The 14,648-nt window shown below is 47.1% G+C and overlaps 1 protein-coding gene across 2 annotated transcripts in view; it reads right to left on the reverse strand.

Annotated features, from left to right (window-relative positions):
* Positions 1–4,003: 4,003 nt before the first annotated feature.
* Positions 4,004–14,648, reverse strand: part of INPP5D (inositol polyphosphate-5-phosphatase D) — a 61,256-nt gene continuing 50,611 nt past the window's right edge. The window contains exons 22-28 of one of the 2 annotated variants that reach the window (XM_074592041.1): positions 14,062–14,149; positions 13,164–13,313; positions 12,319–12,412; positions 11,979–12,086; positions 11,071–11,337; positions 8,924–9,500; positions 4,004–5,051 (exon numbers count right to left, since the gene is read on the reverse strand). In XM_074592041.1, coding sequence (XP_074448142.1) covers positions 5,049–5,051; positions 8,924–9,500; positions 11,071–11,337; positions 11,979–12,086; positions 12,319–12,412; positions 13,164–13,313; positions 14,062–14,149 — 1,287 coding nt within the window. In that variant the 3' untranslated portion in view covers positions 4,004–5,048. Of the gene's footprint in view, positions 5,052–8,923; positions 9,501–11,070; positions 11,341–11,978; positions 12,087–12,318; positions 12,413–13,163; positions 13,314–14,061; positions 14,150–14,648 lie in introns of both variants that reach the window. The other variant, XM_074592040.1, reaches the window with a different exon arrangement.

Here is a 14,648-nt window from a genome sequence, read left to right on the forward strand (position 1 = left end):
TATATGATCTAATGCTTTATGATATGAGAGATTAATTTATTCTGTATGTAATCTAGTCCAGACCTCGGAAAAAAAATGCAATAAAGTGTTACTAATAACCGCACTGTGTAGCAGGTTACCTTCCCTGGCATAGAACGGTTTCATTTAAATAGAATCACAGACGCACAGAATAGTTGAGGCTGGATGGACCTCTGGAGATGGTCTAGTCCAAGCCTCAGGTCTCAGCAAACGCTCAGGGCTAGTCTGCAGGATGTCTCCTGTGATACTGCGTTTTTGAGAGCAGGGTTTTGATTTAATTTCTCTGAACGCTCCAGGAGAATGTTGGGTATTTTTGATCTGAAAGGATATGTTGAAGCCCTTCCACATGTTTGCAGCAACTGAGTCTTTTCGGGCAAAACTTCTATTCATCTCTATGAGCCGAAATCAAATAAAGCAGAATTGTGACAAAAATAAACCACGGCTGCAATAAAGACTGGATTCATACACATGACATTGTGAACCAGCGGATAGTTCTGCAGAGCTGAATTAATCTCCGCCTGTCTGATGTACCTTTTGTTTAGCCGACTTGGGAGCTAGTACAAAGGCGATCTGTAAATAAAATTAGTAAAACAGGATAATGGTAATGAACTGAGAAGAGAAGTTCAGGGAAATTTGGTGATGCATGATGGGATAAAGCATTATCTCGTTATGCATCAGAAAAAGTATAGCAAATTACAGTAGGTAAAAAGAAATTCTGTCAACCTGGGATCCAACTGCGAAAGAATTTCTGAGAGACTTCAGAAGTTTTAACACAAATGTAATCCTAAAATACTTCTTATTAAGAGCCACATTTGAAACAACATAATGCGCACACTGCGGAATTAATAAGGAGATCTTTTTCATATTCATGTGAATATAAACCTGATGTTTGCTTATATATATATATATATATATAGAAAGAACATCTTGTACCTCTACAGCTAACACCTTTTCTGCACTAGGGAAGTGTGGCACGTTGAAAAGACTATTTGGATTCTGTAGCACTTGCATAAGGAGCCCCCTCCGTAGGCGCCTGCAGGAACGCACCAGTGACTGACTGCGGCTCCTCTTGGGTGGCAGATGTGAGCAGCTGTGTGAGGCAGTTCCAGCTGTATTCGCCTCTTGCCTCAGCTGTGCACAGAAAATAGGGAAAGTCATTGACTCCTCCATGAAATCCTTCAGCAACAAAACAAGCGTCATGCAGATGCAGCTGACATGTATTGTGGCACCAAACTGTCGCTGGTTGCTGCAGATCAAGAGACGCCTCCACCATCGCCTAAACTTTCCCAATGCACAGTCCACATCCTGCATCTCTCATTTATGTTGCCATCAAGGGATACAACAAATAAGGATAGGGATGGAGTCTCTTTAGCAAATGTCCTATCTGGGAAAGTGTGGATTTCTCGCAGGCAGAGATTAGGCAAATAAGAAAAGTAAGTATTTGGATATTGTGCATTTCCAAACAATCTGTTGCCATTTGGAGCCATTGGTTAGGAGATCTCTGGGAATTGCCCTGGATCACCTTGGTCAGTTAGCTAGTCCTGACACCCACACTTCAACCATACACAAATATCTGAGCCTTGAAAATGTTATAAAAATTAGGAGCTTTGTAAGGGGCGGGAAGGGGGGATATAAATTAAATTTTGGACAATACATCCCTTCCATCACAATACGGACTATTTTAATTGTGCCATCACAAGGACAACAGAAAAATGTGGTAAAGATTTCAGAAAAACTTCCATTTTTAAAACAGATGGGAGGCCTAGCGACTAAATGATTAGTTTTAAGCTGTATAGAAGAAGCGTGCTTGGCCCCAGCAGACTGGAGGTCTAAGGAACATCACTTCTAACACCATCACAAATGCACCCTTGCTATTTTGGAGCGACTAACTCATCTTCATTTGGTTTTCTTTCCTTCTATTTTCCCTCCTCCTTTGAGCTGTTTTCTGTAAGACCCTAGCTTTACCAGGTAAGAAACATACAGCCCGCTACAAAATTTTACGAGAAGCTGTAAGAGCGCCCTGTGATAGTTTTACAGTGGAGAGGACAAGTACGCTTGCGTTAGATGCATCAAGTGCAGTCAGGAAACAGGATTTTAGAAAGTTACTGTGTTCGACAACATTACATCCTGTAGCTGGGAACTCAAAGCATTTCTGACAGCTGGGTCTCCATGGAAATAAGTACAATAAGACTGCAGCTATTTTAGGAATTTAAAAGAAAGGACGCCGGAAGATTATGGATAGGTACTACATCTGGGGAAAATCAGTCAATTTTTGGACTTTTCATACCCTTCGCTTCATGTCTTCTGCCCGCACTGGCTGTACCGACTTAACTGGGCAATAACAGAGATTGCAGAAAAACGTGCCTGGTTTGGCAAGAGCGAGTCACGGGCACGAGGCAGAAGCAGCTTGTGTTCAGTCCTGGTTTCGTCTGGTTCAGGACACAGGCAGCAGAACCAGTAGCGATCGTCTTAAAGGCTTTGCAACAGAAAGTAAAAACGAAAAAAACCCCAAACATAAGCACAAGACTTATTTGTTAAATTCAGTTTTCTAATATTTACATCTGGCAAGCTCCCACAGTTGGAGTTACCAACTCTGCCATCTCAAGGCACAGCTAGTCTTTCTATAAAGACAAGTATTGAGCCGTGTCCCACTACTTTTTTGCCCAGCTCTACCCCTCTTTGTCCAAGCTGTTCACCTGAGAACTTTCTCTCTCCTGCAGAGGCCTCAGGAAGCCCTTTACAGACCCTTCTTTTGAACATTTTCCTCTTGCAAAAAGTGCGGTGGCATTTGCCATCATTCCTGTCACAGAGACTAACTCAGACTCTCTTTGGAGCCACAAGTGAGAATTCATACCCAGCTCTTGAGCTGCGGAAGCAATGCATTTTTAGCATGGGAATAGTAATGTATTTTTTTTTCTGCTGGAAACTTGGCAGAGAGCTTCTCCTCTCCCCTGGCAATATGCCTTTCCAAAGACAGGCCAAAGCAAGTACCTGGGTGTTATATTATGCCTTATTAAGTCCAGTGTTCTCAAGTTCTGCTCATCTGCAAATCTGGGCCAAATTTAAGCAGTATTCCCAATTAGGTGAATATTTTTTGTTGCAAGAAGCTATCCTTGCTTTATATCAAGGTGTTATTTTGCAAACTTTGGGGAATATGCTTTCTTTTCTACTTAGGAAGGTTCACTTAGCTTAGGGGGTCGGTGGATAAACACCAGCATCACAGAAAACCTGAGCCTGTCTCACTATTGAGAAGTTAAAATTGTTTGTGGAAAGGACATTGTGCAACAAGAAATTGTCACATTTCCACCTCCAAACGTACAGGAATGCACCACAGAATTAGTAGGAACTAATCTAACTCTCTGCATCAGACAGAAAGCTCACCTGCTCCGGGCAGGTTTTACTCTGTGGCCATATGGGTTCTGGAGTCTGGAATAGAAAAGCGAAACGCTCCCCAGGGCCAGGGGAATACCAGAAGTATTGAATTATGGGGATCGCACAGAGAGGATTCTGTTGAATAAAGCAAGAGGAATGTAAGCTTACGGCCTGTCTTGCTGACTTGTAGGTGAGAGAGCCTACGGTAATGATGCCTTGAAACCCCAACCTGCATGGCAGAAAAACCACTCTTTTTAAAAAGATTTCTACCTTACAGACTGTCCTCTTCCACCTGTTCTCACAAGCCTGTGCTTGGTCTCTTCCGCTCCAGTGAAATTACTGTACGTTTTCTATGCTCACACAATTAGTAACTGTACCTGCTAACAGGCGCTAGGATTTTTAAACCAGCTGTACCACAAAGGCTCTGCGCTCATGGACAAACGTGTCCCGCGTCGCAATATCGCAGCAGCAGCATTGTGGCATCTTCCCTGCACTCCTCGGTGCCGTCGGTCTTTCTCCTGGGCAGGGACTGCTGTCCCTGAGCGAGTTGGTGTAACACCCAGCTCAAGTGGAATCACATGGCAGGCAGTTCTGAATGGTCAGTAAAGAATGATCAGACAGGTGACTATTTTATTATTTTAAAGTAATCAACATGGAAACAATAGCAACGATTAAGTCACAAACAGGCATAGCCTAATTGTAACCACGGCATTAATACTTAACAGGAATATAACAGAAGTTACAAGTATGTTAACATTATTCATTCTCAGTCAATGAACAAAAGTGTACAGTAAGGTCAGCATTAATCTATTACGAATGCTACAAAACCAGCCAGCCAGTGTCCCTCAAAAGCAGAGTGCTTGCTGTAAGACGGGCTGGAAGGACTGCTCTCCATCCCGTCAGGCAGCTGTGCTCCCGGGCTGCCGATGGACCCTGCCTGTTCTCCCATTTCTGCAGGCAGTTCTCACATGTCCCTTTGTCTGTTAGGGGTCCAAGAGCACTACCTGCTAGGGAAAAAAAAAAGAGCTACAGTGCCCAGGGCCAGCCCTTGCCCTCTGCATGAATAATGCGTGTATGCAGCCGGGGAGCTCACACGAGAGGCAAAGCTGGCTCCGTTGACAGTGTGTGACATTCATCAGTATCTGCCAGTCAGACTCTTTTCCCACCCTCCCCTAATGCCTTGCTCTGGGGATAGGACATGCTGTTGGAGCCGTACCGCTTTCAAAATGCTTTCTTTTACATATCACTCTTTAATAGGAATTCTGTAACACAAAATAAAAATTTTGCTTTCATAGAAAGGGAGTTCTTGAAATACACCCCTTCCATCTCCTAGTCCTTATAACGTACCTTCCTCTTTTTCAAAACATTTACTAATGCATGTACTTAACCACCTGCCTCTTAATAGAAGTACCAAAGTGACACTACAAAGGGCTAACTTGCATTTGGTATTGTGGTCCGGGCTCCTCTTGCTCTGAGCAACACAGGATAAACTTCTCAGCTAGAACACTTCCGTAATCATAGAGAGGGATGCACCCTCAAAAATAAACCCCCCCAGTCTTTTTAGAACCAGACCAGAGGACATCAGTGTGAACGAAGCAGTAATCTCCATCTTTCTTCCCATCAGGATTCCTCCCAGGGTGCCATCTGCCATGTCGTTTTCACTGTTGAGACAAGAGAAGACATCAGCTCATCTGTTGTCAAGTCTAAAAGTTTTGATGGAAAAAACACCAACCCTACAGCTTGCTCAAGTGGGCTCTCTTTTTCTTCCAAGACCATTTACTAAGATCTTCCCTACTCGTCCTCATCCAGCTCATGATGTTCTGGAGAAAAAACAAACCAACCAACCAACCAAACAAAAACCCCACCCCACCAAAACCCACCAGCCCAGAAAAGTAGATGCATGATTATCGTGATAATTTCAGTAGGGGGTTCAGTAATGTTTTTGGACACCACTGTTCTAAGTTAATAAGTGTTTCCCATAGATAACTACTTTTAATTGTCTTTTTTTAAATTACAGCTAAGCAAATCCGTCAGCCAATACTGTAGATTTGTGCTGTCAGGCCAAGTTTGGACGTTCTCAGAAACAACACAGTATGCACCAAATGAGTAATAACAAAGCAGCTGACTATTTGCATTCCTTTTCTGGCCATCAAGCTTAAATAGTCCAAAAGAAGTTAAAACTTCGGGCAAAACTAAGGCCATGGTTTCACAGAATCATAGAATGGTTTGGGTTGGACCTTTGGTTGACCTTAAAGATCACCCAGTGCCACCCCCTGCCCTGGGCAGGGACACCTCCCACCAGACCAGGTTGCTCCAAGCCTCGTCCAACCTGGCCTTGAACGCCTCCAGGGATGGGGCAGCCACAGCTTCTCTGGGCAACCTGGGCCAGGGGCTCACCGCCCTCACAGCAAAGAATTTCTGCCTCAGATCTCATCTAAATCTCCCCTCTTCCAGTTTGAAGCCGTTACCCCTTGTCCTATCACTACATGCCCTTGTAAGAAGTGCCTTGCACTCTATGTGAGAGAGCATTTGGAATGCATCGAGCTCTCACTAGGGGTGGATGACGAGAGGGTCGAGAGCTTATGGGTAAGGATGAAGGGGCAGGCAAATATGAGGGACACTGTTGTGGGTGTTTATTACAGGCCACCTGATCAGGATGGGGAAGCTGATGAGGCTTTCTACCGACAGCTGAAGGTAGCCTCGCAATCGCAGGCCTTGGTTCTAATGGGGGACTTCAGTCACCCTGATATCTGCTGGGAAGACCACACAGCCAGGCATGCACAGTCCAGGAGGCTCCTCCAGTGCATTGATGATAACTTCTTGACACAGGTGGTACAGGAGCCAACAAGGAGAGGAGCACTTCTGGACCTGCTACTGACAAACACAGAGGGACTGGTGGAGGACATTAAGGTTGGGGGTACCCTAGGTTGTAGTGATCATGAAATGATAGAGTTCAGGATCATGGGTACCACGCACAAAACATCAAGAAGTAAAATTACAGCCTTGGATTTCAGGAGGGCTAACTTCGACCTCTTCAAGAAACTGCTTGGAGAGATCCCGTGGGCTAGGGCTCTGGAAGGCAAAGGGGCTCAAGAGAGCTGGTTGATATTCAAAGACCACTTCCTCCAAGCTCAGGATTGGTGCATCCCTAAGAGAAAGAAATGGGCCAAGGGACGCAGGAGACCTGCATGGTTGAGCAAGGAGCTTCTGAAAAAGCTCAAGTGGAAGAAAGAAGTCTACAATAAGTGGAAGAAGGGACTGACCCCTTGGGGGGATTACAAGAATGCTGCCAGAGCGTGCAGGGATGAAACAAGGAAAGCCAAGGCCGCCTTGGAATTAAACCTGGCCAGGGATGTCAAGCTCAACAGGAAGGGCTTCTACAAGTATATTGGAAGCAAAAGGAAGACCAGAGAAGTTGTGGGCCCACTGTTGAATGAAACAGAAGCCATGGTGCCGGAGGATGTGGAGAAGGCGGAGTTAATGAATGCCTTCTTTGCTTCGGTCTTTACTGCTCAGCCCAGCCCTCAGGAGTCCCAGGCATTGGGGGAAGTAACGGTGAAAGAAGACGACTTCCCTTGGGTTGAGGAGGATCGAATGAGGGATCAGTTAGATCAATTAGATATTCACAAGTCCATGGGCCCCGATGGGATGCACCTGAGAGTGCTGAGGGAGCTGGCGGAAGTCATTGCTGGGCCGCTCTCCATCATCTTTGAAAGGTCCTGGAGAACAGGCAAGGTGCCTGAGGACTGGAGGAAAGCCAATGTCACTCCAGTCTTCAAAAAGAGCAAGAAGGAGGAGCCGGGGAGCTACAGGCCGGTCAGCCTCACCTCCATCCCTGGAAAGATGATGGAACAGCTTGTTCTGGGCGTCATCTCAAGGCATGTGGAGGAAAAGAAAGCTATCAGAAGTACTCAACATGGATTCACCAAGGGGAAATCATGTCTGACTAATCTGATAGCCTTCTGTGATGGCATGACTGGATGGATAGATGAGGGGAGGGAGGTAGATGTGGTCTACCTTGACTTAAGCAAGGCGTTTAACACGGTCTCCCACAGCATCCTCATAGGGAAGCTTAGGAAGAGTGGGCTTGATGAATGGACAGTAAGGTGGATAGATAACTGGTTGAAAGACAGAGCTCAGAGGGTAGTGATTAGGGGCACAGAGTCTAGTTGGAGGTCAGTGACAAGTGGTGTTCCCCAGGGGTCAGTACTGGGTCCAGTCCTCTTCAATATATTCATCAATGACCTGGATGAGGGGATAGAGTGCACCCTCAGAAAGTTCGTTGATGACACAAAGCTGGGAGGGGTGGCTGACACACCAGAAGGCTGTGCTGCCGTACAGAGAGACCTGGACAGGCTGGAGAGTTAGGCAGAGAGAAACCTTATGAAATTCAACAAGGGCAAGTGTAGGGTGCTGCACCTGGGGAGGAATAACCCCATGCACCAGTACAGGTTGGGGGCTGACCTGCTGGAGAGCAGCTCAGCTGAAAGAGACCTGGGAGTCCTGGTGGACAACAGGGTGACCATGAGCCAGCAATGTGCCCTTGTGGCCAAGAAAGCCAATGGCATCCTGGGGTGCATCAAGAAGAGTGTGGCCAGCAGGTGGAGGGAGGTCATCCTCCCCCTCTGCTCTGCCCTGGTGAGGCCACATCTGGAGTCCAGTTCTGGGCTCCCCGGTTCAAGAAGGACAGGGAACTGATGGAGAGGGTGCAGCAGAGAGCTACCAAGATGATTAGGGGACTGGAACACCTCTCTTATGAAGAAAGACTGAGGGATTTGGGTCTCTTCAGTCTGGAAAAAAGACGCCTGAGGGGGGATCTTATCAACACTTATAAATACTTAAAGGGTGGGTGTCACGAGGATGGGGCCAGGCTCTTTTCAGTGGTGCCCAGCGACAGGACAAGAGGTAATGGGCACAAACTTGACCATAGGAAGTTCCACCTAAACATGAGGAGGAACTTCTTTACTTTGAGGGTGGCAGAGCACTGGAACAGGCTTCCCAGAGAGGTGGTGGAGTCTCCAACTCTGGAGACATTCAAAACCCGCCTGGACGCATTCCTGTGCAACCTGCTCTAGGGGACCCTGCTCTGGCAGCGGGGTTGGACTAGATGATCTCCAGAGGTCCCTTCCAACCCTATGATTCTATGATTCTAAGTCCCTCCCCAGCTTTCCTGGAGCCCCTTTAGGGACTGGGAGGGGCTCGAAGGTCTTCCCGGAGCCTTCTCTTCTCCAGGCTGAACCCCCCCAGCTCTCTCAGCCTGTCCTCATAGGAGAGGTGCTCCAGCCCTCGGATCATCTTTGTGGTCCTCCTCTGGCCCCACTCACAACATGACAGCAGCAATATTGCTCTAAGATACCCCCTTGCAAACCCTGCTCTGCAAGCCCTGCAGGTTTGTGGGACAGTCCTCTGAGCTTGGTTAGGAAATACAGAGCGAGGGCATGGCGACCAAGCCAGTGCTACTCTCGTAGTATTCTGCTGTGACGCCACGGTCTGATAACACTTCCCCCCTGCCTTACGCTCACAAGCAACACACCGGTGTAGTTGTCCGGCCGACCGGTCCCTCTTCTGTCCGATGCTTCCCAGAGTGCAGCAGCTCTGAACTGTCCCGATAGTCTCGACCCTTGGAGTTCTGCATGTCCAGCACTGCCCGGCTCTTTGAGGGAAGGGGCGGCTTGTTGTGCTGTCCCTGAGTGCTTGGGTTGACTTCAGACCTCGACGGCTTCACCAGTTTTTTGAGTGGTGCTGAGTTTTCTAATGATGTTGTCATCTTCGGTTTGCCTTGAGTCTTTTCGCCTGTACTCTTTTCTTCAGATTGGCCAGAGCAAGTATAGGACCGGAATCGCTGCGTGGGGACCAAGAAAGGAGGCGATGGTTGTTTGCCAGAGGTCTTGCTGCTCTCAGGCTCCTGTGACTTTGGGAGGTGAAAGCTCTGATCAGGCAGCGGCGGCTGCTCTTTTCGCGAGGCCTTGGGGTAGTCCTGCTCTTTCTTTGTTGCCACCTTGCCCTTAGAGGCCATAGAGCCATACAGCGGGTTCTCAAACATCTCGGGCTTTTGCTGTCCCTCCTCCTGAAGCAAAGGCTCTGCTGTGGTTTTCCCCAGTTCAGGTGGCCTACGGTCATCAAAGCAGAGCAAAAAGGAGATTTGTAAAGAGCAGGCAAGAAATACTGACTGATTTAAAGAGAAAATGAATAGGAAATGAGCGTGATAAAATTAAACCGACTGTGCAAAAGGGGTAACAGGATAACAATTAAACCGGGGGGGGCGGGGGAACACAACTGTGTATTGTTTTTACTTTGTTTAATCATTATTAACATGACAGCAGAGAGCAGATATGCATGGTACTGGATAAACTCCCTGCTGGACTGCAGCCTTGTGGAAGTCATATGTGGCTTCTCTTTAAACAGAGATAAGCTACTGAGCCAAACTGTGCCGAGCGCTTTGATGGCTCTGCGACATGCACAAATCAGAATTTAAATATTAATAAGAATCTCTCTGGCAGAGAGGACTGAAATGGCTGTCTGGACAGTTAACGTAAGAGCTCACATCATACTGTAGCATTTTACAACTAGGTCAATCTCCTTTTGCTACCAATGCCACGTGGTATTCCTAGGGAAGGGATAAAACTCCTTAATGCACCCAAATGCACAATATATAAGTAATAGCTATAGACTATAGGGTGAGATGATCATTGTGCGTTCACAGATGAGCCCTTTGAAACGAGGCTCAGACCGGAATGACAGCCCAGCTGTACAATGGGACACGGGAGGTTTTGTGGGTTTTGTATGACTTGGCCTGATTTGGCAAGGCTTCCATCTGGAGAACCGCCACGGCACTTAAAAGAGCAGCCGCAATATCACTGAGCAGAGTGGAAGAGGGGGGTAAGCGGCACGTGTTCTTTGGGTGTCTTCAAATGAGTTGTGTTCCTCCCTTCAACTTATTTTCTGGGAGTCAGTATACACAGGAGAAAGAGCTGAGCGCTTGCTGAAGTGTTGGTGGGTATGTAACAGCTGGAGGCAGAGCTTGCTGCCTCTGCAAGTTCTGGCTTATAGAGCGCCACATGCATCCTCCAGGGAACTCCGGCCCAGACGCAGAAAGCAGCTGTCACTACAAAAAAAGAGGTCTGGAACGAGGGCACTAATGGCGCACACGCACTAGGGTGGAGAAGCCTCATCACTTTACTCAGGTGGGTAGGGATGGGATATTTTCAATTGCTGGATGGAAATTCTCCATCAAGACTTGTGGCAGATGCAGCACATGGATGCTAACTTCTGTAGCGAGCCGGACATTTGTATAGCAGTATAAGTAGAAACTCAGCTAAAGTACTTCACGTTTGACATGTGAAGGAGCTCTCTTTCCCATCCAGTGGAAAGATGTATGCCACACTCTTCCCTTTATTTCTTTGTTACTACAGTCAACTCTGTAGTCTCCTGCTCTTCTCTTGGTAGAGAATTAAACTTATATTTCCTTTCACAAAAGCCCGAGAAACTACTAATGCTAGTTTTCTTTGAGTATGCAACGTTTGCACTTGTGACCTTCAATTACCATTTTCTAATTCTAGAGATAAAAGGCAGAAAGAACATGCTGCGCCTCGAGCTCTCCATAACAGATAATGAAACACTGACTGGGCAGAGTGGCAGGAGAGAGGGGACTGGCCCCAGCGCGAAACTCAAAAGACTCACAGATACTCTTGACTCCGACTGCAAACGCTTCTGTTTCCTGGAGGCTGGAGGGATGTTTTTGGAGATAGAGGCGACAAGGAAGGTGATGTGGAGGATGGCTGACTCTGTCCCATTACGGAGGTAGTCTCTTTGGGCTGCTCGTAGGTCCAGAGAGAAGGTGGCTGGTCTGGTGAAGGTATCTGCTTCAGCTGGCTGGTGGCAGAGGGCTGCTGAGGGAACGCAGCCATCCCCAGGTAGCTGGGGTTGCTAATGTCTGTGGGAGTGGAGCTGCTGGAGAGAAGAATTATTGTTAGAAAGATACATGCACAAATACATTTTATTTTATTTTTTGTCTCCCTGCCAGCTACAAAGGAGTTAGTGCCCACTGACTCTGCGATTCAATACCACCTACGATTATTTTTTTTTTTGTCACTCTTGCTTCAGAATCAGAGAATAAGTGGGAGTCCCATTAGTGCCTCCCTCCCCTGGGTCACTGGAGAGGAAGCAGCCGGGTCCAAGGCCACCTCCCCCAACCCCAGACAGTTCCTCTGGCTGCAGCAGACGCTTCCATTTCCAGGCTGCAGCGACCACTCAGCTTCTGCAGCCACGTACAGGGGCTGTCAGAGGGCTCTGGGCCCAGCAGCTCAGCCGGCAGCTGCAGCAGGACGCCTCCAAGCCAGAGGCAAGTGGCAGCACCAGGCAGCATCACGCAGCATAGGGATATGAGAGATGTTTGGCCTTTTGAGGTGTACCCGTACAGAGCAGCTGGCAGAAGGCAGGAAGCTGCCTGCAAAGAAATGCACCTGGGAAAGTGGAGTGAAAGGACAGCCTTACCCAGAGGCATCCCATGACTCCTGGACAAGGAGAAGAGAGGCAGTTTGAGCGGAGCTTCCCGCCCCAAGCCGGCAGAGGTAAAGCAGCAAGATTACCGTAACATATCCTCCTTTCCCGGGTTGTCTGGGCAAGAGGACGCGCTCCCCCAGTAGCGAGCAATGGCTGCTGCCTCTCTGGCCATCAGATGAGTAGATTTTGACTTTCTGTTGGAAACAGAAGGGCCCTTTTTAAGTGGGGTGCGGGGACCCAGTCTGACTAAGGCATTCCCAGCTTTTGAAGCTTTGGGCACGAGAGCATTGACCTGCTCTGACAGCGAGCCACAAAGGCAGCTTCCCGGTGCTCACCATGCCTTAACACTGCTCCCACAGCAAGCCCAGCTTCGCATTTATCGAGCCAACTGGTTTTCTGTAACTGACTTCGCCACTTGCCCTTTACCTGTTAGTCTGATCCCAGTCTTTGCTGGGCTCCAAGTTGCTGATGTTCTTTGGTTTCTGCCCAGCAATTTCATCACGTTCAACCTTGACAAAATCTGAAGGGAAGAAAAGGCATAGAAGAGTGTTTTGCCAGCTTCAGAGTCCGACTCCTTAAGTTTTCTGTGTTATTGCTTGTGTTAAGGCATCTCTCTCTATCGGAATGACAGTGAGACAGTTTTAAACAGTTGTGCTATTATGTTTTCAGCTGCCCACTAATACATATCACGTTTTGTTGACATAGGAAAAAGCATCTATCTTGAAATACAAAGGTCATGATCCCCGAAACAGTCATATACAGGTCACCTTACCATTGACAATAATAGTCAATGTTGTGAGGCTGGTTTTGTACTCTGAAAGAGAACAGCAAGTAGCAAGGTGAGAAAAATCAAAGTCTGTGATCTTGCTCCTCGAGAGCCTCACGTGCTCTTTGCAGATGTTCCCCTGGGTGACCGGAGCAGGGAGAGCTTCGCCACCTTGTCATAGAGCCACCGCAAGTGGACGTAAGGTATCACCATTCAATAAAATCAGCATCAGTGACAGACAGGGGGCTCTCTCAGTCTGCCGAATTTACTTGAATGATGAAAAAGAAAAACCCAAATGGAGTTGCCGTGTCTTTCTGAAAGAGTACAGGTATACTCCTGAGAACTAATGATACTTGCATCTCCTTGCAGTCAGCATGAAAAGTTCTTGCCTTTTGGGGACTAAAAGCACTGCAAGGATAGTTCTCAATTCCTTGACAGTTATCAGAGATCTTTTGAGATGGATATTCTCTAGAGCGAGCATTGCAGAGGCGATCTCGTTCCTTACCATACAGTTTCTCTCTCTGTTTTCCTTGTGATGTTTGTAACTTGATTTCACCTTGGAAGACCCCTGTTCTCTCACCGTGGTGTGTCAGCACAGTATGGATAGGAACTAAGGATTCCGTTGCTTCTATTCGCAGGGCAATGCAGCCTTCCCCTAAAGGATGACAAGGAGACAATGAGCCTGGGACTGAGAAAAAAAAAAAGCATTGAAATCTCTTTCTCGTGTCAGTCATCTACTATCACTATGCCAACAGGGCTGAAATTACTGGAGAGAATCTGCTTTGGAGAGTAAGGAGGGTAATATCTCTTGAGAAATCAGGGGCATTCATTTCACTTCTTCACATATGTGTGAGGGATTTGGGCATTGGAGACACCCACAGGGTTCTGAGATTCCATTACTGGTAAAGGAGAACATGAGCCTGTGACTGCCATTTCAGTTAATGGGATTTCAGCAAAGAGCCTTCTGTGGACAAGAACTGCAGGCTCTGGCTGGTTAGAATTTGGAAGCAAGCAGCACTGATGACGACTTTTCTGTAGCCAGGAGAAATGCATCAAGTAAGTACAAGTGAAACAGGATTTGTAGGTTCTGAATAAAACCGTTTAAACGGGCTTGTTCCTGATTTAATTCCTGTAAAGTCCTTTCTTTTTAAGCCACTGCTCTTCCCTAGAAGCAGTAAAGCTCACACAGATTGATGCCTCTAGTTCGTAGTCCCCCAACCATCATTACCTCACAAAATATTGCCCACAGCGTATTTTGTATGTTTTGAATTCTAAATCAGAAGTCAGAGCATCACAGAAGTTCAGTCTATAAGAGCTACTTCTGTTGTCTCCCACTCTTTCAGTGCTTTGGAAAAATGTAAGTAGATTTTGACTCATCCAGGACTTCAGAGCTAAGCACTTACCATAAGATTCGTCACTGTCTGATGACTTAATGCTGATCAGGATGTGTTGATCCAGTAGGTATTCTGGGTCTGAAATAATTGGAGTCAGCTGCAAAGACAAGTTAACGTGGGTCAGTGCAAGAGGTGGTCTGCATGAACATGGTTCCCCCCATGCCCCAGTCCCAAACGAGCAAGGCTTGGCTGGACAGACCCACGAGGGGGTCAGACTCCCCCTGGGTCAGCCTCTTCGCTGATGTTTGGAGGTCTGTGGTAGAAGGCTATACACTTTTAGAGTCCCCCCACCACCACCACTCTCGGTCTCAGCACAGCGGACAAAATGCTACAAATCAAACACTCACATTGGGCTGAGCTACAGTTTTTTCCTACAGTGCAGACTGAAAATTGCTCTAGGAGGAAGTGATCTGGACTCTGATTACAGTCTGTTCCCAAAAATCTGTTTGGCTGTTGTTACAATCACTTATTACAGAGTTTTTTCCCAATCTCTCAGCGTAAGGCACTCTTTCCAAAGTCAGCAGTTCTTCTTTTGGGCTATGCAGAAGGGTACTGACGTGCATATTTGCTCCAAATCCAAGAGCTCTGGTTGTTCT

This window comes from Larus michahellis, chromosome 6 (genome assembly GCF_964199755.1).
Source record: "Larus michahellis chromosome 6, bLarMic1.1, whole genome shotgun sequence".
NCBI lineage: Eukaryota > Metazoa > Chordata > Aves > Charadriiformes > Laridae > Larus > Larus michahellis.